Source organism: Mus caroli, unplaced genomic scaffold (assembly GCF_978045245.1).
Source record: "Mus caroli unplaced genomic scaffold, Mus_caroli_1 scaffold_2, whole genome shotgun sequence".
Lineage (NCBI taxonomy): Eukaryota > Metazoa > Chordata > Mammalia > Rodentia > Muridae > Mus > Mus caroli.
The window spans coordinates 67,837,920-67,862,786 of record NW_028227257.1 but is presented as its reverse complement, the minus strand read 5'-3'; the positions used below and the strand labels follow the sequence as shown (position 1 = coordinate 67,862,786).

The 24,867-nt window shown below is 42.9% G+C and overlaps 2 protein-coding genes across 5 annotated transcripts in view; one reads left to right on the top strand and one right to left on the bottom strand.

Annotated features, from left to right (window-relative positions):
• Positions 1 to 2,222, top strand: part of Aven (apoptosis and caspase activation inhibitor) — a 147,555-nt gene extending 145,333 nt beyond the window's left edge. For all 3 annotated transcript variants that reach the window (XM_021152728.3, XM_021152729.3, XM_021152731.2), the window contains 2 exons: positions 839 to 1,175; positions 1,916 to 2,222. In XM_021152728.3, the coding sequence (XP_021008387.1) occupies positions 839 to 1,175; positions 1,916 to 2,031 (453 nt within the window). In that variant the 3' untranslated portion in view covers positions 2,032 to 2,222. The remainder of the gene's footprint in view (positions 1 to 838; positions 1,176 to 1,915) is intronic.
• Positions 2,223 to 2,483: 261 nt separating this feature from the next.
• Ryr3 (ryanodine receptor 3) overlaps positions 2,484 to 24,867 on the bottom strand; it is a 569,960-nt gene continuing 547,576 nt past the window's right edge. For both annotated transcript variants that reach the window (XM_029469442.1, XM_085834580.1), the window contains 16 exons: positions 22,923 to 24,250; positions 20,588 to 20,646; positions 19,782 to 19,953; positions 18,798 to 18,884; positions 17,392 to 17,592; positions 15,642 to 15,772; positions 12,909 to 12,951; positions 12,342 to 12,469; positions 11,958 to 12,018; positions 11,473 to 11,619; positions 9,438 to 9,572; positions 7,682 to 7,838; positions 6,885 to 6,949; positions 6,439 to 6,539; positions 4,191 to 4,242; positions 2,484 to 3,355 (listed from right to left, as the gene is read on the bottom strand). In XM_029469442.1, coding sequence (XP_029325302.1) covers positions 3,260 to 3,355; positions 4,191 to 4,242; positions 6,439 to 6,539; positions 6,885 to 6,949; positions 7,682 to 7,838; positions 9,438 to 9,572; positions 11,473 to 11,619; positions 11,958 to 12,018; positions 12,342 to 12,469; positions 12,909 to 12,951; positions 15,642 to 15,772; positions 17,392 to 17,592; positions 18,798 to 18,884; positions 19,782 to 19,953; positions 20,588 to 20,646; positions 22,923 to 24,250 — 2,963 coding nt within the window. In that variant the 3' untranslated portion in view covers positions 2,484 to 3,259. The remainder of the gene's footprint in view (positions 3,356 to 4,190; positions 4,243 to 6,438; positions 6,540 to 6,884; positions 6,950 to 7,681; positions 7,839 to 9,437; positions 9,573 to 11,472; positions 11,620 to 11,957; positions 12,019 to 12,341; positions 12,470 to 12,908; positions 12,952 to 15,641; positions 15,773 to 17,391; positions 17,593 to 18,797; positions 18,885 to 19,781; positions 19,954 to 20,587; positions 20,647 to 22,922; positions 24,251 to 24,867) is intronic.

The following is a 24,867-nucleotide window of genomic DNA, read 5'->3' as shown; positions in this document are numbered from 1 at the left end:
TAAACTTGAGAGAGAGCTTTGAGGAGTTACTGGCAATGTGGGTCTTGAAGTAAAAGCAGTGGCCAGTTGCTTCAGGACACACACCAAACTTTATTCTCCACTTATGCATTATGGGTCCCTGCCAGCCCAGTGGCCTACCTACCCCCAAAAGAGTTTCTCAACCTTATAACTGAGACTTTGTCATAGCCATATGTGAAGTCTTTGGAGCATAGCACAGATAGGGAAGAAAGTACAGATAAGTATGCATAACCATGGAATTGGCATCTATATTATGTCAGAAGATTTCTAGTTCCTTAGAGGCCATCACACATACCGTGAATTACCATCCGGCCCCTCGACTGCCATTACCATGGCATTTCTTACGGTAGTTTTGCCTGGTTTTGAATTTTCTATAAATGTAACCAAAATCTTGGCAAATGATCTTGTCCCTTTGTATCCCTGCATCCAAGCACAGTAAACAGGTCTACTTGGCTAATTTCTTCTTACTAACTTTTACAAATAGGTGGTCATTCTTTGTTACAGTCTTAAGTACCAACTTGAATAGACTTATATAATAGTTAAGGATAGGAAAATGTGGGCTTTTAACTTCACCTCTGAGCTAGTTAGCACATAGTTGGGGGGGGGGGTTGAGAGCGGGACACACAGCCCTATGATTTTCCACAATGTCTCCTCATTTGCCCTGGGTGGATCAAGAAGAGTGCTGGAGTTGAGCTCCAACAGAAGATACTACATGGGCTGTCAGAACTGAGATTCCTACTTACAGGGTTTTACAGCTCAACTTCTTGTTTAAGTTTAACGAGGACCCTGTTAATCTCTGATATCCTGCTTCTTTTTTCAGACCACAATTCCTTTAGAACTTCCACAGGTGAAACCAAGGAGAAACGATGATGGCAAGGAGCTGGGCATGCATTTAAGGGGACCCATCTCTGAGCTCAGATCTGCTGCTGGTGCTTGCCCCAGGTCTCTGGGCAGAGGCAGTCTAAGGCAAAGCCCTTTAGAAGGTTTGCAGAAAGCATCTTCCCCAACACAGTCAGTGGCAGACCATCTGGAAGAAGAACTAGATATGTTGCTGCATTTAGATGCACCTGTGCAAGAGGAAGACAATCTCTCTCCAGACCAGACATCTCGGGACCAGGAACCAGAAAAAGATGGGCAGGTAGCCCAGGAGGAAACAGGTATGGCCTTCATTCTGTTTCCTAGCCATCTTCTCAAAACATACCCCTCTGTGTCTGACATCGATCCAGCCATGTCCCAGGTATCTCTTCCCATGGCAAATCACAGCTTCCTCTGAGCTGACCTTTCTGACAGTTTCTCTTACTCAGTATCCCAGACTTCCAAAGTGGCTACCAGCCTGGTTGCAGTATTAAAGTTAAAGCTCTAAATTGAACTGCTGTAAAAGCCTTTTCATAGAAGACCTTTTAATCGACTGAACAGGCTAGGAAAACTAACTCTTCATACTTCTTGGTATTTGGGTTTGTTTTTTAAAGCAAGAGAATGTTTTATAATTTGTGAATATTTTGTAAGCTGGTAGCCCATCTGATGTGATAGGGCCTAAGATAACTGTCATATCATGTACAGTACTCAAGAGTCATGATGTTTCAAGATTGCCTCAAACAGAAAAGGACACTGAGCAACGCTGTTGGCCTTTTGTGTTAAAATGTGTTAAAACCCCACAAAACTAGTGAGCAATGAACTTTATCTTCAGAGTAAATAGAAGAGCGAACCTGTATCTTTTCTTATTTTGTTTAGATACTATTGATTATATCTTAGGGGGTGACAATAATGAAAATTTCTTGCTTGTTATTAGAAAATAATTTGTGCTGAACCATATCCTCGAGCATACCCCCAAGGAAGGGTATCTAACCTCACCATGAGGACTGACGTGGAGTGGCTAACGTTGCTTCTGTTTCCATAGGTCCTGAAAAACCTTCTGTCACCAGAGAGAAGAATGTGGAACCTGAGCAGCCAAGCACATCGAAAAATGTCACCGAGGAAGAGCTGGAGGACTGGCTGGACAGCATGATTTCCTGAAGCGGGGTCAAGGGGGAAGAGTGCCTGAAGCAAATGCTGGTTGCCTTCTGTGTAATGAGCCCGACTTGTGAGGACGGGCTCGTTTACCAGCTACCCCATGCTAACACGTCCTGTTATGCTTACAGCAGCCAACACCTACCTCTGTGTTTGATGGCATCTGAATACATGTATGAGGCTTGTTTGAGGCTTCATTTCTGTTGTTATCTGGCTTAGTCATCTAATAGATTTCATTAAGGACAGGGGATGTCACAGCTACATTTTGAACCTCCTTCCTGTCAACATTTACAGCATAACAGGTGGTATTTAAGGGAATTAGTCTCAAGGCATGAAGTTGGTCAAAATAAACACCTTCTGGTCTATGGGCGTTTCCTTTCTTCACGAAGCCCCTGGGCCACTTGTCTCATGTCCCTGACTCCAGCAGTCAGGTCACTGTAGAATAACTTGAGACTGGCACATGACAAGAGTTCAGACCCAGAACTGGCATGTTTTACTTTATTGCAGTGGGCACTTCTTTGTATTGGAGGAGATTGACCTAAAACATGGCAGCTCCACTACTTACATGGGACCATAACGCATCACTCAAGTTTGGTATAAGGTTGAGATTTTTCTGAAATTTCAGTACAGTGCCTTTCTCCAGATAACAGCAGGTGACAAGCTGTTACTGAAGAAATGACGTGAATAACCTGCAAGTGCAGTGTCATGATGTAAGACAGAGGAGCAGCACAGCTGTTTAATGGAGTTGTCCTTCTGGAACACAAACATAAAAAACTTGCATAGCTATATCTAAAGAGATATTTTAAGGCACTTAATCGATATTTCAGTTTCGACAAAGTGTTTGTTTTCTATTTCTTTAGCTGCTTAAAGCTTTTCAAGCTGATTCTGGAGACAGTCACTAGCAAGTACCATGGAAAAATTAGATCGCAGGTAACATGAGTTGAACATGATTTTGTGTAGTTCTGCCCATCAGTTCCTGGCAAGGGTCCTCTTACATGACGTTCAGGTGTTCAAGATTTCACATTTCTCTGAACCATCTCGGTGAAAAACTATTAAGTTTGTAGAAACGAGAGCTCTGTTAGCAGTCAGGTGGATTCCTTGACACTTGGCCATCCTTTGTGCACAAAAGCCAAGTTAATTACCAAATATATTTTTTGTTGTTAAAATGTAAAAGAAGGACTCTGTTGCATTAGAAGGTGACTGTTCAGAACTGTAGCTTGTCATGAACTCAGGTCTACCCGAGCTGATCTTCATATTGCTTCCGAAAGCAGTCTCCAGCTGGGAAGAAGTCCCAACACCTTTCCTGGTACATCTTCCACACATAGGATTCCTGAAACAGTGCGAACAATGATACTTTGTGTTGATACCACAATAAGCTAAAGTCCAGTTTGCTTTTGCTCTGTGTGACTTCCTTTAGGAAGACTGATGGGAATTGATTCGAGGCCACACGGGCATGGTCTCACTCTGTCCCTAGCCCACTCAGTTCTGTGAGCAAGAAATCACAGTCTTCCCATCATGACTGAAGGGGTAACCTAACCTGTGCCCCTTCTAGCATATTCAATGCCATGCTAGTTGTAACTGGGGGACTAAAGGAGAGTTCAGGTTGGGGACATTTGATGCTGCCTGAGGCCTGGTCTGTTTGTGCTATGAAGTTTTCCTGCCCATTGACGTTTGGATTTTGAGTAGATAGGCTTTTCTTCCTGTGTTCTCCACCTTTCTTTTCATAGTTAGTCACAGAATTCTGTGACACAGCTCCTCACTCATCCTCTCTCCACACCTCCACATTCCTGTTGTCGCCCACATACAAGGCCGCTCTTTCTTATGCTGTCTCTCCCACTGTCTTACTTTGAATCTCCTGCTCTTGTTCCAGCCACCCACTCCGTTTGTCGTTGTCGTTTTCTCTCTGCTGTCCTCCCACCTCCAGCTATTGTACAGAGAAGCAGTATCAGTGTTTGTTGAGCAGGATTACCGGGGGGACTTGGGAAAAAGACTGACATCACCATAGAACTCTCACGTCTTAGTAAGTAACAAAAAGGTGATGGAAAAATACATCTAAGAGATGAACAGCTTCAGGTATCCCGTAGTGTACTACTCAGTGTCAAGACTTAGTAAAAGGAAGACCCAACACAATCCTACTTAGTTCTTCGTTAAGAGGAGTTTCTCACCTGACCCGTATGTTCTGTTTCATCCTTGTTAATCAAATACATCAGAAAGAATCTGAAAAAAAAAAAAAAAGAACAAATAGGGGAAAGGTAGAGACTTTTTAAATTAAAAAAAAAATGAGTGTGGCATGGAGGGGCTCATGCTTAATCCCAGCACTCAGGAGGCAGAGGCAGGTGAACCTCTGGGCTTGACATTAGCCTGGTCTACAGAATAAGTTCCAGGAAAGCCAGGGTTATGAGGGGAGAGAGAGAAACGAAACAAAAAAATTATTCATGTATGTGTGTGTACAAATGCCAAAGTTACAGGCAGTTGTGAGCTGCTTGTGGGGGCTGGGAACTGAACCCTGGGTCCTCTGCAAGAGCAACAAATGCTCTTAACAGCTGAGCAATCTCTTCAGCCCAAAGTACTTCTCACCCAAACTAATGTTGTTTACTAAGGTAATTGGAAACAGGGTTTGAAAACTAAGATGACTTTAATAACCAGGGAAGCATCTAAGAATGATAGATGCTTATCTCCAAGCAAGTGAGGGGAGAGCTTTAGGAACTCCCAAAGACCTAAGCCCACTTGTATGCTATTTTATCATTAAAAAATAGCCCAGCCCTTTACCATAAGATCATCAGTAAGCCAGGTTTGAAATCATACATCAAGGATGAGTCAGGAGGTCACACTCCTTCCAGAAGTTTCACTTTTCTTTCTTTCTTTCTTTCTTTCTTTCTTTCTTTCTTTCTTTCTTTCTTTCTTTCTTTCTTTCTTTCTTCCTTTTTTTTTTTTTTCAAGACAGGATTTCTCTGTATAGCCCTGGCTGTCCTGGAACTCACTTTGTAGACCAGGCTGGCCTCGAACTCAGAAATCCGCCTGCCTCTGCCTCCCGAGTGCTGGGATTAAAGGTGTGCGCCACCATGCTTGGCTCACTTTTCATTGTGGAAAACTAGGGAAGGGCAGTATGGTTTTACTTGCACTAAATTATCTGTATCAAAGATTTGAGTCTGTCTGTGACACACAAGTGTCCCAGGAGGCTGCACTCTCAGTTCATAGTCTACAACTTTAGAGATGGTTTCTAGAAGAACCAGGTATCATGCCCTCTAGGAAAGGGATATGTTATACTGGTGAAAAATAAAAAGACGAAGAGAAAGCTGAGAGGGGATAATGCTTGCTGGCCGAGCCGGAGCCCTAAACCGTGAGTGCTCAGAGAGTAGTGCCGTATCTTTATCTCAGGACCTGGTACACAGAAACAGCTTACAACTCCAACAGCAGCTTCTTTACCTCTCCCAAGGTTGAGAATTTATTTCCACCATACAGAAGAGATGGGTCTGGGAAACAGGTTCTTCTCCTGGCACATTTAACTGGCAGCTGACCACAAGCAGTGCTGCAGGGGACAATGGAAGGGAATCCCTAACCCAGATGACTAACATCTCCTCGTCTGTCATTCCCTGCCATAGGGCTTGTGGGCTCAACCTCTATATCTTGACTGAGAGCCCCACTTAATGAGAAATGACTGATAAATGCTCACGATGCTAGGGAATGAGTGTTATTTATTAAAAAAACAAACACACACCATCTTTCCCAGGGTTCAACCTATTCTGTCCTAAAGAAAGAGACTTCAACAAAATGCTGGAAGAGAAAGGTCAGAGAGCAGAATATTCATCCCATTGATCATACTTTCTGGAATTTGAATAATCAGGTTACATAATTGATATACCCCATAAGTGGCACTGTATAGGTTCAAGTAATTTGAATGAATGCTTTGCCCTAGGAAAGTGAAGTATTTATTTTTGCGTGTTAGTGGCCAGACAGTGCTAACATTGAAACTTTCCCCAGAATAGCCCACTTTCCTGCAGAGCAGATAATGTCTGAAAACTGGCCATAGTTCATCAGCATGGATCTGACTGTCCTTCCCTGATATAACCTGATATTGTGTTGTGGTGGGGAAAGGCCTTTTAGTAAGGCGTTCACAAAGGACAGAAAGGGGAAAGGTAGAGGCAGTGAGCCTGTCAGTAGTTGGTGGTAAAAGCGGACATTCTTGAGGATTTAAAGAGAAATTGCTGGAGATACAGGCTGTTGAGAGGGATGGGATCTAGGAATGGATCAGTTGACAGTTGTTCCCAGTCTCATACAGGCACCTGTAGCTCCTTTACTGATTATATCCACCTCTTCCAAACAGAAAGGGAGAGAGACTAGGGACAGACTGAACTCTGTGACAGAGTTTTTGTTTTTGCCCCAAAGATGACATGTTGAACCCAAAATACTTACAGATAATTGGCTAAGTTGTGCTCTTGCAGTGTATGTGTTTCAAAACCATGAGGGGTTGTGTCAAAGTAGTCATTGCCAATGCCGCAGATGAAGCACTTGGTCTATTAAAAGAAAGGCATTCGTACCGTGAGGAAGAATGCTAACAGTTGAACCGGGGACATGGGAAACTTTTCTGTTTAATGCTTTGGGCTCTTAGACGTTTACTCATGGTCCCACCTGTCTCCTGAGGTAGTGTTCCCTCCCTCTAGTTATAAGACGGAGGCAGTGGGCATGGGAGGGTGTAGCCCACAAGGCATTAGTTCCCAGGGCTGGTAGGTTGGTGGAGAGGAAGTGAGCGACAGGCATGGGAAGCAAACCTTTTAGTAGTTTTGCTTAGGGACAACTCTAATGAAGAGCCCTGTTTATGGTCTGAGAAGCCTTTGGGGTTCAAGTAGGAAGATCAGTACCTCCATGTCTTCCCGTACTTGCTCCTGCTGGTCCCGCAGCTCTCCAAAAGCATCAATAATAAGACCTGAAAGTTTTAATACAAAGGACATAGCTTCATCTGCACCATGATCTTAGGGGAGGAATGGCAGAGGCCATTCAGTGAATTATCAAGCTGCGCTAGCCAATTAAAGCAAAATTCAGGGGAGAAGGAGCTGCATTTTCAAGTGCTTGGTCCTACTTGAATCAGTTCTCACTACTTGTGCTTCAGTGCTGATGGCTCCTTGCCCTTAACTCTTTCCCCCTGCTTCTGAAGACGAGACACATCCCCCTGCTTCTGAAGACGACCACATCTCAGGATGACTCAAACTAAATTCATCATCACCTTTCCTTCTTCAGCTCCTAGTAAGCTGTTGACTAAAATATCAGCACCTTTCTCTCTGCTCTAAGAAACAATAAGATATGTCATGGTTTCACGTCTCCTTTCTCTTCTGCTTCCTTAGCTCACTGCCTGAGAGAACGAAGAGGAGGGCAAGGCAAGCCACAGGGGACATCTAGGAAGGGATAAAGGCATAATTTAAAGTGAGGAGCGTTTTGTGCATGTTCTCAAGTTTCTTGGAATTGTCTGGGTCGCTCTTTAGCTCCGTGTATACAAGGCGTCACAGACAACAAACGCTCAGGGAGTTGCTAAATTGACAAGTTAGATGAGTTAGGAAAAAAAAAATCTCCTTTATAAAACAATCACCTGATGGATATAGAAAAGCAAAGCAAACTAGATTTATTCAATCCAGCTCCTATGCAGTCTAATTGACAACCATACCTTGAATGATGGCCAGCAAGATGACAATGACGAAGAAGAAGAAGGTAATATCAAAGACGATGCGATACATTTCATAAGGGTCACCAGCGGGGTCTTCAATTTCATCACCAATGCCTCCACCTGCTCTTACGCCCACATACATGTGGAAGAGGTAGCACTAGGGAAGATGGTAGTTGCAGCTCAGGTGATAAGTGCATGGCTCTTTGGGAGCATCTTCATTTTGTTCACTACAGATCTAACCATCACAGCCCTGAACTGTACGCAGGGGCCTTCAAGGATGCTGGCCTCTGCTGTCCACTGTATCCAGCTTGCCATCTACCAGAATGGAAGGATTCTTTTTTTTTTTTTTTTTTTTTTTTTTGGTTTTTCGAGACAGGGTTTCTCTGTGTTACCCTGGCTGTCCTGGCACTCACTTTGTAGACCAGGCTGGCCTCGAACTCAGAAATCCGCCTGCCTCTGCCTCCCGAGTGCTGGGATTAAAGGCGTGCGCCACCACGCCCGGCATGGAAGGATTCTTACTTTTTTTTTTTTTTAACCTGCTTTGAATTGCAATACATATAGCAGAAGGGTGTTAAGGCCCGATGAGTATGGTGTATACCACTTCTCAGCTTTCCCTTGCTGAATTTCAAAAGTGCCAGCCTGGTTTTTAGGCTCCTCTTACTTCTCCTTTATCCCCTGTGTATTTGCTAAAGGGTTTCCATAGAATCTTAAATGTGGGGTGAACATCCCTAACCTGAAGTCAGAATGCTTTTAAACATAAAACTGGTCAAATGCTGTCATGATACCTATTCAATACCTGACTTTGTGTAATGAGTCATGGGCAAAATATAAGCATTCTAAATGCAGTGTGGAAAATTACTCTCAGACTTTGGGTGTAAAATATATAGGGAACAGATGAATTTCATGTTTATGTTTTAGTTCTAGTCTTAAGACATAGAGTATATACAAATACCACTACTACCCCAATAGGAAGTACTTCTGGTCCCAAGAATTTTGGATAAGGAACATTCAATACACTAGACCAGAAATAGATTTTGGCACATGTGTCTGTGCTATCTGAGCACTGCCTCATCCAAACCAGGTGCCCTCATCCTTTTGCCCTCACCAGAAGGCATAGGCTCAGAGAAAGGGCAAGTGCACAGCAAGGAGCAGCCTGACACCAGCTGCCAGTTATACTTATCTGATAAATGAATGGCATTGCTGTCCTGTGAGAGTCCTTGTCCCAAGGCAGCATAATGGAAGTTTTAGCCACTAAGCATTACCTATTCATAGAAAAATGCTCACAGACCTATACCTAGCATGTCTTTCCCTGAAATTAGGCCATGATAAACTCTAGAAGGTATTGCTCCCAGCTGTGCCTTTCTTCCCACTAGGGCCTAATGGGCCCCATTCGTCTGACAAGCACCCCTTATCCTGCTGTACCAAGGTCTTCAGCCTTCTGTATCTGTTTTCAGCGGATGGCTGAAATAAGGATGTGATCCTTGGAACTTCACTCTCAATCTTCAAACATGAAAGCCAAAGCTTTTCTGCCATGAAATTTAGATGTGCTCTCTCACGATCTGTCTAATCTTCACCCCAAAGTGAGAGAAGTGTTGGTACCCGTTGGCTCCCACTGTGTGATGACACCCACTCCCACCCCCTCCAGCTCCCCAGGACGCTTATTCTGCCCTAATGCCACAGCTGTTTGTTCTGCCAACTACACCCAAGGGTCTTCTCACCCAAAGTGACTGTGTGACCATGGCTGGTGTGTGCTCACCGTCATCATGTCATCACACTTCATATCCGGCTCATCATCATCTTCACTTTTGTTGTAGAACTTTCGGAAGAAGTTGAAAGCCACCACAGTATAGAGGTAAACAACCACAGCCAGGAGGCCAACGGTCAGAACCAGCTGAGGAAGAGAGGACAGATGCAGAGAATTTCAGTCCCAAGAGGCCCCTGGACCCTCCAGGAGTAAAGGAGATTGGGATGTGCTCTGACTGCTGGTAGAAAACAGGCTGACCACAGAGGACCAGTTTCTCAGGAGAACAGAGTCCATGGGTGGAGTGTTCAGGGCTGAATTGTATCCTCCCTGTCATTTATGTGTGGCGTCCTAACCACTAGTACCTCAGGATGTCACCATTTGGGGACAGTGTTTAGAGAGGTTAAGCTAGAATGAGGCAGTAAGTGTGGTTAATCTTACTCTGTCACTAGAAGAGGAGATTAGGAGCCAGATGGCATTGAACACATATGCACAGTGATGTGTAATGGCAACCAGGGCATAGCTATGCAGGAAGCAAGGAGAGAAACCTCAGGGAAGACCAACTCATCCGCACTTTCCTATTACACTTACGTTCTCGAGAGCCTGAAGTCATAAACCTGAAGTCACCTGTCTAGTATTTAGTTTGGCAGCTCCACCACTGAATGCCTGGAGTGTATGGTTTTGAACATAGGTGAAGTGCGGATGTACCTGTGGATCCTCAGGAAGGTTCTGTGAGCAGAGCGCCATTGTGCTTACAGAGCTTTGCCAAGGCTTCCACTCTAAAGCTGCTACTGAGAAAACCTGAAGTTTTCTCAGACTTGTAGTTATCCTTCAGTGTTATTATATCACAGCAGTAAACCACATAATCACCCAGCTTTGAGTTACTGGAGTTATTTGAAGGTATTGTAAAGGTTACAATGGTTGAGACAAGGCTCACTGTGGTGTAACTGCACAGGTTTACTTCGTACTATATAGGGAGGCCAGAATTCAGTAGCATGAATGAGGAGTCCAAGGGACCAGCTTATATGGCCCATTCCAGCAGGGACTAGATACCGGGCTGGAGGGAAGATGAACGTGCAGATATTTTGCCTTCAAGAAACTGAAAAGAGGGAGTGGAAACATATGCTAAGGTAAGCACCAAAGTAGATGCATTGCTGGCCTCCTGAGGGATGAAGTTACTCAGATCTTGGGGGACAGAGCTCATAGGAGGTGTTTTAGACAGGAGAGAGAACTGGGGCTTTATATCGAAGAAAAGCAAAAGGCTTGTAGGATCTACCTATGCTCAGCCACATACCTATCAATTCTGTGGTCTTAGGGCAACACAGCCTCTCAGTTTGCATTCTCTGAGATTAACATCTAACTTACAAGGTAGTTGTGACTCAGTACCTGAGGTGTGGCAAAAGCTTGGCACATTTTAACTTTCTTGTATTCCTGTCCCATACAGAGGTTTAGAAGTATGACGAACTATGTCCTATACACACTTAACTTAGTGAGGAAGAAAATGCTGAGCAGTTTGGATTTGCAAATATGGAGACTCCATTAGAGGTTTTTAATGTCTATAGTCATTACTGTATACAGTCTTCTGCATATGGCCCAAGTCAATTCTTTGTTTAGCCATGTAGATGTGCACATTATGTAGGTATCCATATTGTGTGTAAATGTATATAAAAAGTATACTTATTATTAGGAACATGTGTCAGAAGTGCCTGAGACATGTGTGTGTGTGTGTTTATATTTGTATGTATTTGCTATTTTCCAGGAGGTGAATTAGAGCCATGGAGGAAGGGGTAGATACATAAAGGGTACCCAAAGTGATTCTGATACGTCCATTACTTTGCTCAGCACATCCTTATTCTCCTAGGTGGTCCTAACCTTAAGGTTCCATCTTCAGTTGGCTATAGTTTTACAAAAACAGCTGTTACTACTTCAAGTGTTTGGCCAGGAAAGAAGCTTTATACACTATGATAAGTTTCCTGACATACACAAACATACTACCTTTTTTTTTTTTCATTTCTATACATTCTGTTCCAAGTTAGTATAAACCCGATACCTGTTTGCCATTGTGAGTTACAGATGACAGGATCGTCCTCAAGGTCTTAAAGCCCATTGCAATATCCAACAGATGAGCAGCAAAGAAGAAGTTGTTGTAGTGGCCCAGGACAGACATGGTTGTGTACCAGGCAAGGTAGAGAAAGGACTGTAGAAGTGGGAAAACATTGTCAAACCTTTCAGGCATTGATAATATGGTGGACTCATTCAAGTATCTTTCCCTCATTTGGGGGAACAATATGAATAAAAGGGTGCATAGGTACTGGGGTGCTATAAGTTGTCCCAAGGTCTTCCAGTAGAGACCCATTCACATTACGCTACTATACAAGGGACCCTCAGCACTGCACAGGCTCCTGATCCATGGCTACCCAGGGAAGCTGGCAAGAAAGCTCAGGGCTGGCTCATTCCTTGTGGCATCCAGTGAGATCCCTGACTTGGGGTATAGAACTTGTTTGTTTGTTTGTTTGTTTCTGGTACTATACTTACGTTGTCAGTGAAAACCACCCCTAGCTTCCAAATATGGTACTTCATGTCGATGGAACTTAGCCTAAAGAGGAACAATAGTTTCATAACTTATAAATGTCAATGTTAGTTTAACTGTTTAATGAAGGGGGAATTTTCTTAAGCACAGCTTTGACTTTTTATCAAATTATATAGATTTTCCAGACAGAATGGTTTGAATCATGCTCCCCAAAACATTTGTCTTTGGGGCACACAGATTGATTGCCCATGAAATCCTTGAGAGCATTCTCTTCTAATTTGCAAGAGAACAAAAGACACGCTTGTACTTTCCCCTCTAGCTCACTGGAGAGGAATGGGAAACAAAGAATTTATCTTTGCCACTTGGACTTGAGCTCCTCAGATCTGTACCATGACACCAGAGATGCCGCCTCTGCTTTGGCCTCTTCTACTGGGCTAAAGTCAAGGGCATTTTTGTCCAAACCCAGGAGTTCAGCGATGCGCTCTGCTCCATAGAGATCTCCATACTTGTTGATCACCTAAGGCAGAGAAATGAGATCATGGGCTGTGGCTGGACACCCCTCCCCCAACATTTCTCTAGGTTTGAGGTCTTGGGAGCCTTGTTAAGCTTTTTCAAAGGGTTAAAAAAGATAGTATTCAAAACTGGCAGGAAAGGAAAAAAAGTAACCAACCCCTAGAGAAAACTAAAGAGATAATGACAATGAAGTGGAAACTTCTTTTTAAGCTATTGTTTCTTTGGAGAGAAGAGAAGCCTTATGTGAAGAAAGCAGTGCAGGTTGTGTGCAGGCACTGAAGGCAGTGGGGATGTGAACAAAGTGGAAAGCCCACATGTGCAAACCCTCCTGCAGCGGAGTCTCCTCCAGGTACCTTAAGCCTGACAGCACCTTTACTCATGTTAGTATATAGATAACATAGACCTCCCCTACCCACCCCCACCCCACCCCCCACAAGGCATACCTTTCTCTTCACAAACTTGTCCCAGTAGTTATTAGGAAAAGATCTGAAAGCAAAGATGAAAAAGGCAGGTACTTAATTACTAACTTCAAGGCAAACACATTAAGAAACTTCCCAGTTTGAATGTCCAGAGCTGTGTTCTCAGGTTTCTGTCTGGCTCCCTGAAGACCTCAAACCTTGATTAAAGTTCAGAGTCATCCCGAACTCCTTCCTGCCTTACAGCTCTACTGCTTTGTATCAACTCTGAGACACCTGGAAAGCCTTTCTAGTTTCTAACTCAAAATGTTGGTTTAAAAAAAAGGAGTCATGATGACAGGCTAGCAAGAAACATAGGATATTGGTTTTTGTTTTGAAAACCCATCCTGCTTTGCGCACCCCCATCCCCCGCTACCCTGGTGTCACACTCTTAGACAAGTCTCTACCACAGTCTATGGGCCTCCTGAATCACTTCTGCTGTTCCTCCGGGGACCCAATCCAGCTGTTTCTTGACCTTTCCTTGGATTGCAGTATACAACAGAAACAATATTCAGAAGGAAATGAATGTCTGCTTCCCGTTCTGTGACGGACAGTGATTGGGGAGGTGGAGCAGTGTAGGTTGTCCTGGGATACATACCAAGCTCTCTTACATTCCTGTTTCCCAACCAGAAGGTGCTTTGGTTAGTTTATAGAGGGAATCTACTGACTCCATGATTCTCCACTTATGTTCTGTCACCATGGACTCCTGTGGTACCCACTTCCTTCCTGGACCCAGATTCTTCTCTTCTAGAAGTGGTATCTTGTCCCATGATATACCAACCTCCCCAGAGATATCATGTTTCTCTGCCTGGATTTTTTTTCCTAGTTCTATTCCAAGTTTTTTCTTCTCATTAAAATAAAGAAGAAAACAAACAAACAAAAACTGCCATCCTTGGGAATGTTAGCAAAAGTGTTTAAAATGTGTTGTTTCTAGCCAGAATGAGCTGGAATGAACCTCCCTGGGAGAGTTTCCCATAGGGCTGTGGCTGGAGCAGAACCAGCCCTTGTTGGTGTGAGTCACTCTTGGTGGGTTTGAGTTATGTAGCAGGCTCCAATGCGACAAAGACCACCAGTTCATGATGAGGAAGTAAAGCCCTCTCCCTACCTAAAGGGCTGACACCCCTGAGGGTAAAAGGGTTTCGCTCAGATTTGTTTTGGTTGCTGTTAAAATTGTTTATTCATCTTAATCATCTAATTGCCAGTTAAAAACAAATGCTGGTATTGTGGAATAAAATGCTAATAGGCATATTTATAAGATGGAAAGTATTTTTGCTCTTTCCTGTCTGCATTGCTCCTTGATTCTCTTTAGGCACCACATTTAGAATCTACAAGAATAAGAATCAAGCCATCTTTCCTCTGCCATCTTGATACCTCCCCCTCCCTTCCCCTGGTTTATTTTGTCAGGTTTTGTTTTTGTTTTATAGGGTTTCATTACATTGCCCTGGCTGACATAGAACTCATTACATAAACAAGGCTGGCTCCAAAGTAAAGTGGCACTCCCAACTGTTTCTAAGTGCTAGGATTATACACTGGCTCTTCACGATCAGTTTCCTTATCTCTTAGATACAAATGTTCTTATGCAAGCACCTTGGTCAAGAAGTTCCTTAAAGGTAGAACATACATTTTTCTTTGGCTACATGCTTTAAAATATGGCCTATGGAACAGACTTGCAGAAAAAAATGCTTAAAGGATATGCTGAAATCTTAGCCTCTTCAGTTATTAGGGAATGTACAACAAGGTGCCATTACATCCCTGTCACCAAAATCATGTGACAGTCACAAGTGCTGGCAACAGGTAAAAACTTTCTCTATAGTGCTGTGTATAATGTATACCGAAACAAATATTTTCCATAGCCTACTCTTGAGCGAAGTTCCTTTGGAGAGAAGGGCTCTTTTACTTGTGTACAGATAAAGGGGTTTTATGCTAGTGCTGTTTGTAATAGTGGGAACCACAATCAGCTGAAAAAAAAACCTATAGTCAGGAAAATGGATAAATAGTATCTTGTATATGCAATTACATGGAAAATGTTACAGTTTGGAGGACAACTTGTCATCACAGGTGACTTCACTGAGGATCAGAAACAACACATAATGGCAGATAAAGGTCCTCAAGAGTGTAACTTACATAGTATGACAACTCTGTGGTCACTGAGTTCAGAATAAAGTAAAGTAATTTTTCAGAACAAGGAAGAGGCTAAAATGTAAGTTAAAGAAAGATAACGAATCCATAAGTAGTAGCACTAATAACTAGAGATTAATATCATTGACCACTAATGGATATTAGCGAATATGTTAGTTGGGGTTGGGGGGACATGACTGGGAGGGTAACACAGGGTTTTCACAATTGCAACAATGTTCTAGTTTTAATCTCTATTAAAATATACATGCCTATTTTATAGGTACTTGTGTATGTGTGCCTCATAATAGAAAATGGGAAAACTCAGAGTAGATAATAGGCACCAAGACCCAGTGATTCTATGTAGCACAAAAGGACAAATAATAGCCTACAACAACGAATTATCAATTCAAAAAACCTAGAGAAAATGAAAAGTTTTCTAGTACCAGAAGTGATAGTATTTGAGTCCATAGAAATGCCAGTTGCCCTGATTTGATAATATACATTGCATAACTGTGAATGGGCTGGTATTAGAATGTGCCATTTTCTCATGGTGATGACACAGACATGGCTGCTTTTATAGGATTGGAATGAGGGGGCACTTACGGCGTGTTGATTACCAAGCGGTCCCACTGCCCCTTGATGTCATCCTCAGATGGCTGTTCAGTGATATAGAGGCCATCAAACTCCAGCTTCCTGGCAATTTCTTTCTCCCTTTTGAATACCACCAAAGGTACCTACAGGTGACAAGACATTCATTAACTAGAGGTTTGTGTCTAATGAACTTTACCCCAAGACCTGCCACAACCAACCTTCTCATGTAATGGCAGGAATCCTTTATACTGGGATTTGATGTATATTTTAAACATTTTCATGTATGTCTGTGCACCATTTGCATGCTAGTGCTCATGGAGGCCAGAAAAAAAATCCACTGGATCCCCTAAAACTAGTTACAGGTGGTCATGAGCTGCCATGTGGATGCTATGACTCAAACCCAGTTCCTTTGGAAGAGCAGCATGTACTCTTAGCTGCTGAGCCTTGTCTCAAACACCATACTGTGAGGCTGTTCCCAGAGATGTTCAACTGATGAGATACACCCTGACATGTAGGTAGTACCATCCCATGGGGTTTGAGTCCTGAACTGAATAAAAAGGAGAGAGTGAGTGGAGCCCTAGCCTTTTCTGTTTTCTGTGAATGTCATGTGACCAACACCTTTCTGTTGCCACAGCAAGACCTCTTCTCCCTGCTGTATCTTCCCCACCATGGTGGACTGTACCCTCAAACTGTGATCCAAAATAAGACAAGCATCTTTACAGCAACAAGAAAAGTAACTTTTACAATCATGGTCTCAAAATAGAAATGAACACCGAACACACAATTGAATGATTGAAGATTGATGTCCATTCAGTGGTTTCTAAAGTTAACCCAAATGAACCATGCTTCCTGGTTCATGACTTGAACAACTTCCAAACACAACTGTGAATCTGGGCCATCACATGACTTGCTTTAACCAATAGAGTATGCTGAAAGTGACACTGACAATGTGGCATTTCCAAGTCGATTTCTTAAGAGGGGATAGCAGCTTCCACTTCTGTGATCCTTAGGGAAATCATAAGTCATTCATACTACAGAGATTACATAGAGAGGCCATGGGGAGAGAGAGATACTCTGTGTCTACATGGGGAAAGGAGAAGATGAATTCTCACTACTCCAGCTAAGACTCACTTCCTGACTGTTCATCTGCTAAGATGCTAGGCTCAGAAATATCTGCCATTTTCACCTACTAGAGCTCCCAAAAGGCTGCAGACAAAACCCTTTCCCATGGAACAGAGGAATGACTGATTGTGTCCCATCAGTCCTCAGAATCAGAGAGAGAAAATGTTGGTCCTTCAAACCAAGTTGAAGTGGAGTGGCTTGTTACATCTATAACTGAAACAGAAATACATCATTGAGATCCATCTCAGGTCTCAAATGGTTCCAGTCTAATGGAAAGGTACATTTATTTTAAAAAAAAATCCAATAGCAACTCAAAGATCACAAGAAGCTTTCATGGCTAATTTCACTTGTGCCCTAGCCTGGTGACTCAGATACTAAGAGGCACTTGAAGTGCTTCTCCTACAGCAAGAATTAGCTTTGTCTATAGCTCACTTCACAGATTCTCATTCAAAAGCCTCAAGTCGGTGATTGAGATCCTGCAGTTGTAAGCAGCTTGTGGGTGGCAGTACTCATAATGTCCCACCAGCCTTACTCTCCTAGCACCTTAGGAGACTAAGCACTGATGGAACTTAAAAAAAAAAAATGACACTTCTTCCTCAAGGAGTCAGAAAAGAGAGTGTCATATGGTTAGAATGCTCACCTTCAGGCAGTAATAGCCCACCACACAGACCAGAGAGATGATGGTGTGGACAATGGCCAAAGCACGTAGTGTTGGTGCCATATAACCAGTGCTCTCCTGAAGAACAAAGAACACCATCGCTTCTTCCTCCTCATCATCATTGAATGAGTTCCACAGGTTTGCAACATCCTCTGCCTCTTCCTCTAAAGGTTCTTCAGTGACCTGGCCCAAGACACATACCCACCACCATCAGAAGGAGCCTCAGTTACTAGGCTCTTCCTACAGTTTATATTATTAATAGATACATATGCTATCAAGTCCAGCATTACCTTTGGAGTAAATGGGTCCTTTACATAACTTACTGATAAAATCCCCAGTGTTTCTAATAGCTGCAAATAAGAATGAGGTAGAGACAAAAATCTATCTCTTGAAAAGAAAGCAAAAAAAAATTAAATTATGGACCTTTTACTATCTGTAATCCTATGGCGAGAGAGGAGGCAGCAACAGGTCCATGTGGATCACAAGCACCAGTTACGCACATTCCATATTTTCCATTCTTTCTTTCATTCATGGATTCCCCTTCTCTTCCTACAAATGACTCTCTGTTCTACACCCCTCACCCCAAGCTTTTATCCTATAGCTTCAAGTGTCTGCTGGCTGTCTCCACCTACATAGCTGGATTCCCCTCAACCTTAGTATGTTTCAAACTAAGCTACATACACCTTACTATAGATGACCACACTACCACTCTACTTCTATGGGCAACAAAACCTACTAGTTTGTCAAACTGAAGATTTATATAGAGAAAATATTGTTTTGTAACAAATTGAATTGCTAGTTTTGACCAAGAATCAGCAGAAAGTTTGTGTTTGTTTGTATATTTTAAAGCAGTCTGTCAAGATGGGTCTTTAATTTGTTAAAACATAATTCCATGCTGGCATCATGCAAGACCCACTCGCCGGTGTTCAAAGTCTTCCATTATGGTAGGGAACCTCTGTGCCTAATTCTTACTAATTTTTCCTTCATGGTTCCTCATACGTGTCAACATGGATGGATCCTAGTCTTAGCTTATTCCTAAGGAAAGACCTGTATTCACTATTTATTTAAAACGCTCCATAGTTCCTATCATGGCATCTAGCATTACTAAATATGCTCAGTATCTAGAGACAAAATCAAATAGGAATCCAAATAGGACTGTTGAAACAGCCCCCAATTTGCTTTTCTTACATTCTCTGCATTTCTCTACATTTCTCCCATTGCTAAACATTGCACTTTTTTTTTTTTAAAGAAGTCAGTGTCTTAGAAATTTCCTTGAACATTAACTTTTTGCTCCAATTACATGTAAAAGTTTGGTTATCGTTTTCCCCCATGTACGGCATGCTCAGTCTGTTGTATATTTAGCCAACAACCCCTCAATGGAGTATCACCTTATAAAAAAGCAGGATGAAGTTGATAGCGAAGGCTACAAACAGAGCAAGGAACCTCAGGTTGTAGAAATTCCTGGCCAGGTAGTGCTGCAAAGAAAAGCATACACAGGTAGAAGAGCAGTGGTGGGAAGGAGGCCTCCCTTTCTGACACAGGAAGACGTGCCCTAGGGAGAGCCTGACAGGAATCAATGCTTCAGCTGCCACTCTTCCAGGGCAGTGCTGGCCTTGGAAGCACAGGCATGGTTGTTTGAGAAGAAATAGAAATGTTGACTACTTAAAAATGGTTTAAGAGCATGTCAGAGGGAACCTTACTGTGGACCATGTCACAGTAACCCAGACCGCTCAACATGCTATCAGCAGGGGGCCAAGAAGTCCCCTCCCCCTGTACACAGTGCAGCCAGACTGTGGCCCAGAGTTCTTATCTGACTCAGGATCACACCCTTCGCCTACTTTTCAGAATATAACCCTTCTCTGCACTGCTGTCTTCCTTAGGAAACTCAGCCCTTGGAAGATGGACCTTGGTTGCTGGGGAGAATTGGACACTGCCTAGGGGCTTCATTGATGATGCCAGCTAAAGTGTAATCTTGGTTGAGCAACAAGTGGATCTCAGGGGGCAACTTATCAGAAAAATAATTCACATACTATGCTGAGGCTTGCTTGTACCTACAGTAACAATGTTTGAGGCTAGTTGAGTAACATAGCCTAATATAGGAACCTTTTTGTCTTTATCCCAATAGATTGAACAGCTGAAATTTTGGATCAGGATCAGCTGAGTCACCACACAATGTACAATACATTTGCTTGGGGTGGCGTCTAGGTAACCCTCCATTTTCTTCAATACAAGAGAAATAGGAAGAGGAAAAGAATGGGAAAGAGATTGTGGAGGAAGCGTGTCTAAGGAAAAGGAACACAGATAAGTGGCCAGCTCTGACGTCTGCTGGGCCAGCACCTCCAGTAGTAAGGGACGAGGGCTGGCGAGCTCACCAATAACTTGGTCTGATAAATCTCCAGCCCTTTGAAGAAGTTGGCCATAAAGGCTTCTGGCTTCTCAGCCTTCTGACCGCGCCGTCTCGTCTTCTTTACTGTCACGTCTGCCCACAGGTACTCTGCTTGCCCCTCCTCCTTGATTTTGTCTTCCTTTTCTCTGTCTTCCATGCTACAGAGGAGAGGGCTACTCAGTATGTAGAAAAGGCAGGCCCAGCCTGCTCCTTATCAATCCACTCCCTGGGTGTGAAATCTATATTTGATGAGCAGTGACCATTTTGATGATCTGACATGTATATAGGTTATAATATGAGTTTGTGCTATTTTGGAATTAGACTTAACAACTCTCTTAGGATTAGCAATCTTACTTACACCTATAAACTTGGACACGAATTAAATGTGGTGTTTAAAAGAGCAAAACAAAGGCCTGCCATATAATAGGTATTCAATAAACACCACAGATTATCCACCATCAGAATTATATAAGGTTGTTAAATGTGGGTATTTGATAATTGTCTTGTCAATGAAACCTTGATGTACTATTGAAATTATAAAGTTAATAAGTGTATATTAACTTTAATATACTTTAATAAAGTATATATACTTTAATAAGTGTAAGTTAATAAGTGTATATTAAAGTGGAGGCAAAAAAGGAGGAAGAGGAGGAGGAGGAGCAGCAGCAGCAGCCAGGGCTTATAGAATACCTGCATTGATAGAAATCAGGTTTTCTATTTACCATAGCTGTAGAACGGCAGCTGCCGTCAAGTATTAACTACCACAGGTAGCCCACACCACCAGGAACTCACTCAGCCTTCTCAGATTCAGCTTTTCCTTCAGCTTCATGCACTGCTTTCATCTCTGCTGCCTAGATCAAAAATAGCAACCAGTCAAGGGTTCCTCAGAGAAGAAGTCCAGGATGAGTCTTTTCTTTCTGGTTACAAGTCCTAGTGGCTTTGTGGTACCCCCCCCACCCCACCCCACCTCCGATTACTCTTTCTCTCAGGGTTGCAGAATATAAAGTGTCTTGCTGTACATCAAACCTGCTGCTCCTGAGAGATGCCAAATCAGACCTCAAACCTAAAAATTCAGTTGCCTCAACTGAATTGTTTACTCAACTCAAGCAAGACACTTATACTTAAACCTTGGAGTCCCATGGAAGCAAGAGGAAACTAAGACACAGATCACAGATCATTGTCTAATCAGGAACCTTCCTCTATCTGACAAGCTTCTTGCTTGACTCCAATCCCCTTACCAGTGCCCTGGTCCCTCTGGTTCATGAGACTGCACTCAGAATAAAACCATGCTCCCTAGTGAGACCTGCTTATCCTCTAAGGGCCTGGCTTCCTCTCTATCTTTATGTTGTATTACTTATTGCTTTTTATATTCAAGTACTCTGACCTTTCCTCTCTTGGAAAGGAGTCTGAATCCTTCTGTGCACGAGGGACTTTGAGTAGTCTTACCCTCTGTCTGGATCATGAAACCCTGGCTTTCCACATGCCTGTCCTTCTTTAGGATTTGGCTCAGATCATACTTTTTCAGGAGCCTTGCTAGCTGCCCTGTTTATAGCAGATAATAACAAGAATTATATATTCATCCAGAGGTCCTAGATGATTGTACCATGTCCCCTGTAACCCATTAGTTTGTTTATTAAGCTGAACAAGTATCACAATGGTAATTATATTATGTTCTTGTTATCTTTTCCTACTGAGACAAAGTTCCATTAAAGCAAAACTATTGCTTTTCTTATTAACCAGAACATAGTCTGGTGCATGTGGTACCCAGATTAGTTTCTATCCATTTTCAAATGGTTCTGTGACATGAGCCTGCCCAAGAGCAATGCAAAATGAATGATACAGTAGGAATACCTGTGTTGGTACCTCTCTCTGTTATGGTTTATATATGCTTGGCCCAGGGAATGGCACTATTAGAAGGTGTGGCCCTCTTGGAGTAGGTGTGTCACAATAGGTGTGGGCTTTAAGACCCTAATCCTAGCTGCCTTGATCCACTAGAAGCCTTCAGATGTAGATGTAGAATTCTCAGCTCTGCCTGCTCCATGACTGCCTGGATGTTGCCATGCTCCCATCTTGATGATAATGGACTGAACCTCTGAACCTGTAAGCCAGCCCCAATTAAATGTTGTCCTTATAAGACAGTCACAGTATCTGTTTACATCACTAAAACCCTAAGACACTCTCCCTGGCTCTTCACACCTCTCATTTGCCTTTCTGTTTCCCAAAATCTCCTGCCTAGCATTCTTCTGAGTTGCACCAACTTGTCCTGTGTCTGTCTTTTCTATAAAATTACAAGGACAAAAGATTTATTCATTATTACTCAGTTCTCAGACCCCAGAACAGTGGCATGTGCATGTTAATGTTCCAATAAGTGACAATGGAATTTGTGAATGGATGTGGTTTCTGTCTGCAACCTCACTTCTTCCTTTGATGCAAATGGCACCATGAGTTACATGTTACAAGAGAAGGGAACATGTAGAACATCCTGTGGCCAATGACCTCTGAGTTAGCTTTGTCTTATCCATTTGATTTAGTTGACTGCCTCAAATCTCTAATGATAAAAATATTCCAGGCATAATCCAACTCACTGATACAGTAGGCTATCAATAAAGAGCAATTATCATCATCGATATCATATGAAGTTGCTAAGTATTGGTGTTTAGTAACCTTTTCAGCAAATGAAACTCTGATTTATTGGGATTATAAAGTTAATAAGAGAAACAGAACATGTCTACTATAGAGCTCCAGTGAAATGGACTATATCAGAGCTTACAGGATGCATTGAAATACTGCCTCACAAGACAGCTTCTCATGCATTACACTTGCTTTTCTGCGCTTTCATTGAATCACCCTGTGCACCATGGACGCTAACCTAATAAAACATGGAAGCAGGTGAAGGTGTCGGATCATTATGTTCAAACTCCAATGTAGACTAGAAGTCTTCTTGGTGACTAAACACTGAAACGCCCATCTAAGCTCACCACACCTAGTCAATCTGGAATGTCAGCATAATCCTACCAGAACCAGTGTTAATGCAGTGTTAAAACCTGTGCAAACCATGCCAGTGCTGATTGAGACACAGAGTTAGATTCATTTGGGGGTAAGGGCGACAAACTGGAACTAGGCTTACCTGAGCTTTTCTTTTCTTCCGCACAGTACTCTCTAATGTTGGGGGTTCGTCCTTTCCGATAATTTCAGAGAGGTCACCTAATCCCACTTCAGGCCCTTGCTTTAAGCCACCTTCTTTCTTGGAGTGGATTCCAAAGAGGTCTGACATGATGTCTGTATCTCCCGCCTCACCCTTTACAAAGTGGACCAGCTCAGTGGTGACACCTGGCTCGGTCACTTCTGCCCTGTCAGTTTCTATTACATCATCATGGATCCCAAACTGAGTGGGGTCGGGCATGTCACCTAGGATCTTAGTCACTCTGATGTTCTTTGCCCCTTCGACAAGGCCCCCTCCAAACACTGTGTTCCAGAGGATCTGAAAGATTCCTCCTAAGATCGTGAAGAGCAACTGAAAGAGACCCACAAACAGCATCCAGAAGAAGGAGAAGAACACCTTGACCAGTTCCTTTGCACTCATCTTTTTTACATTCCTATATTGTTTCCTGAGGTTCTTCAAGGTTGCCCTCTTCAGAAACTTGGTGACATTTCTCTTTACTGAGACGCAGGCCATGGTAAAAGCAGAGGCAGACTCAAAAGATTTATCTTCCTCCTCCCCCTCAGTTTCTATAGAATAAGCAGAATCTTCATCCTCTTCCTCTTCTTCTTCTGGCCTGTCAGTTGAGTCAGATTCTGAGATCTGAGATGCTAGTTGCATCTCAAAGATTGTATCCTCACAGAAGTTCACAAACAATTCCATCTTCTCTTGCTCCCCGCCTTCATTGACAACATCGAAGATGAACTGTCGCTTAGATTCCTTCACTTGAGGTTTTTCCCACTGAGTTCGACTGGATTCACTGATCTCAAAATAAACACGCTCAATTTTCTTGGCCCCACCCATGATCTCAATTCGACCCAGGTATGGCTCGAAGTAATTTAGCACACTTTCTGCTGGGTCCAACAGACACTTGAGACGGGAATCGTTGGGCATATGTTCAGAGAGATTTGTCAATAACACTGCCACATTGAACCCTATGTCCTTGGCTGGCTCATGGAACCTCTCTACAAAATCCACATAATTAAACATGTCGTTCTCATCAGCCTCTGTACATGAAAGGAGAAAGTCGATCTCTGACTGTGTATATTGCTTTAGACCTTCCATGGCCTTCTGAAATTCTTTTCGAGAGATGATCCCTTTGCCATCTGGGTCATATTCTTTGAAGGTGTCTGAGCTGGTTAAATCTTTAAGTTTCAAGAACATGTCAAAGAATTTCAAGATCATCTCTACATTAGTGGACGATTCTACCAGCGTGTCAACCATCTGCTTTCCGATAGTCCCATTTACCACATTTCCTGTGAGGCAGGTTCAAAAAGACATACAAATATATAAATGAACCCAAGTTATCATGCAACTGGGCAGGCAGCTATTTTTAGAAGACTCATGTGCCAAATTAGCCAGTTTATTTCTGACCATAATGATTCGAAAATAGGAGAGAGCAGCAAGCCATAACAACTACCCCACCAGGAGCCAAGGGACAAGAAACCAGGGCAAGAGGGAAATGGCCACACCATGGCCTTGTTTCTGCCCTGGGGCCTACGAGGTGGTTTTATTATTAGATCTCTGGGAATACATAGGGATACACACCGTCCCTCTGATCCCCTTTGACCTGGGAGGGTGCCCAATTAGATGGCTGGCATACGTACTGGCAGCCAGATGTGTCAAAAAGCAATGGGGAGAGGGAAAGGATAGGGAGGGGCAAAGCTTGGAGGTTTTCCCCAGTTCATTCTGGCTTTCCTATTGGCATCAAATGAGTTGGTTTCAGGCTTTGTCCATCAGACCATGTGCCCCTCACTCATTTTTGTTTTCATTCTGAAAAATTTGTCATTCTACCTGATGTCTTATGACATCAGTGACCTTCGAGAAGGATAATCTGTGTGGTTAGTAAGGTTAGTGCTCAGACCAATTACAG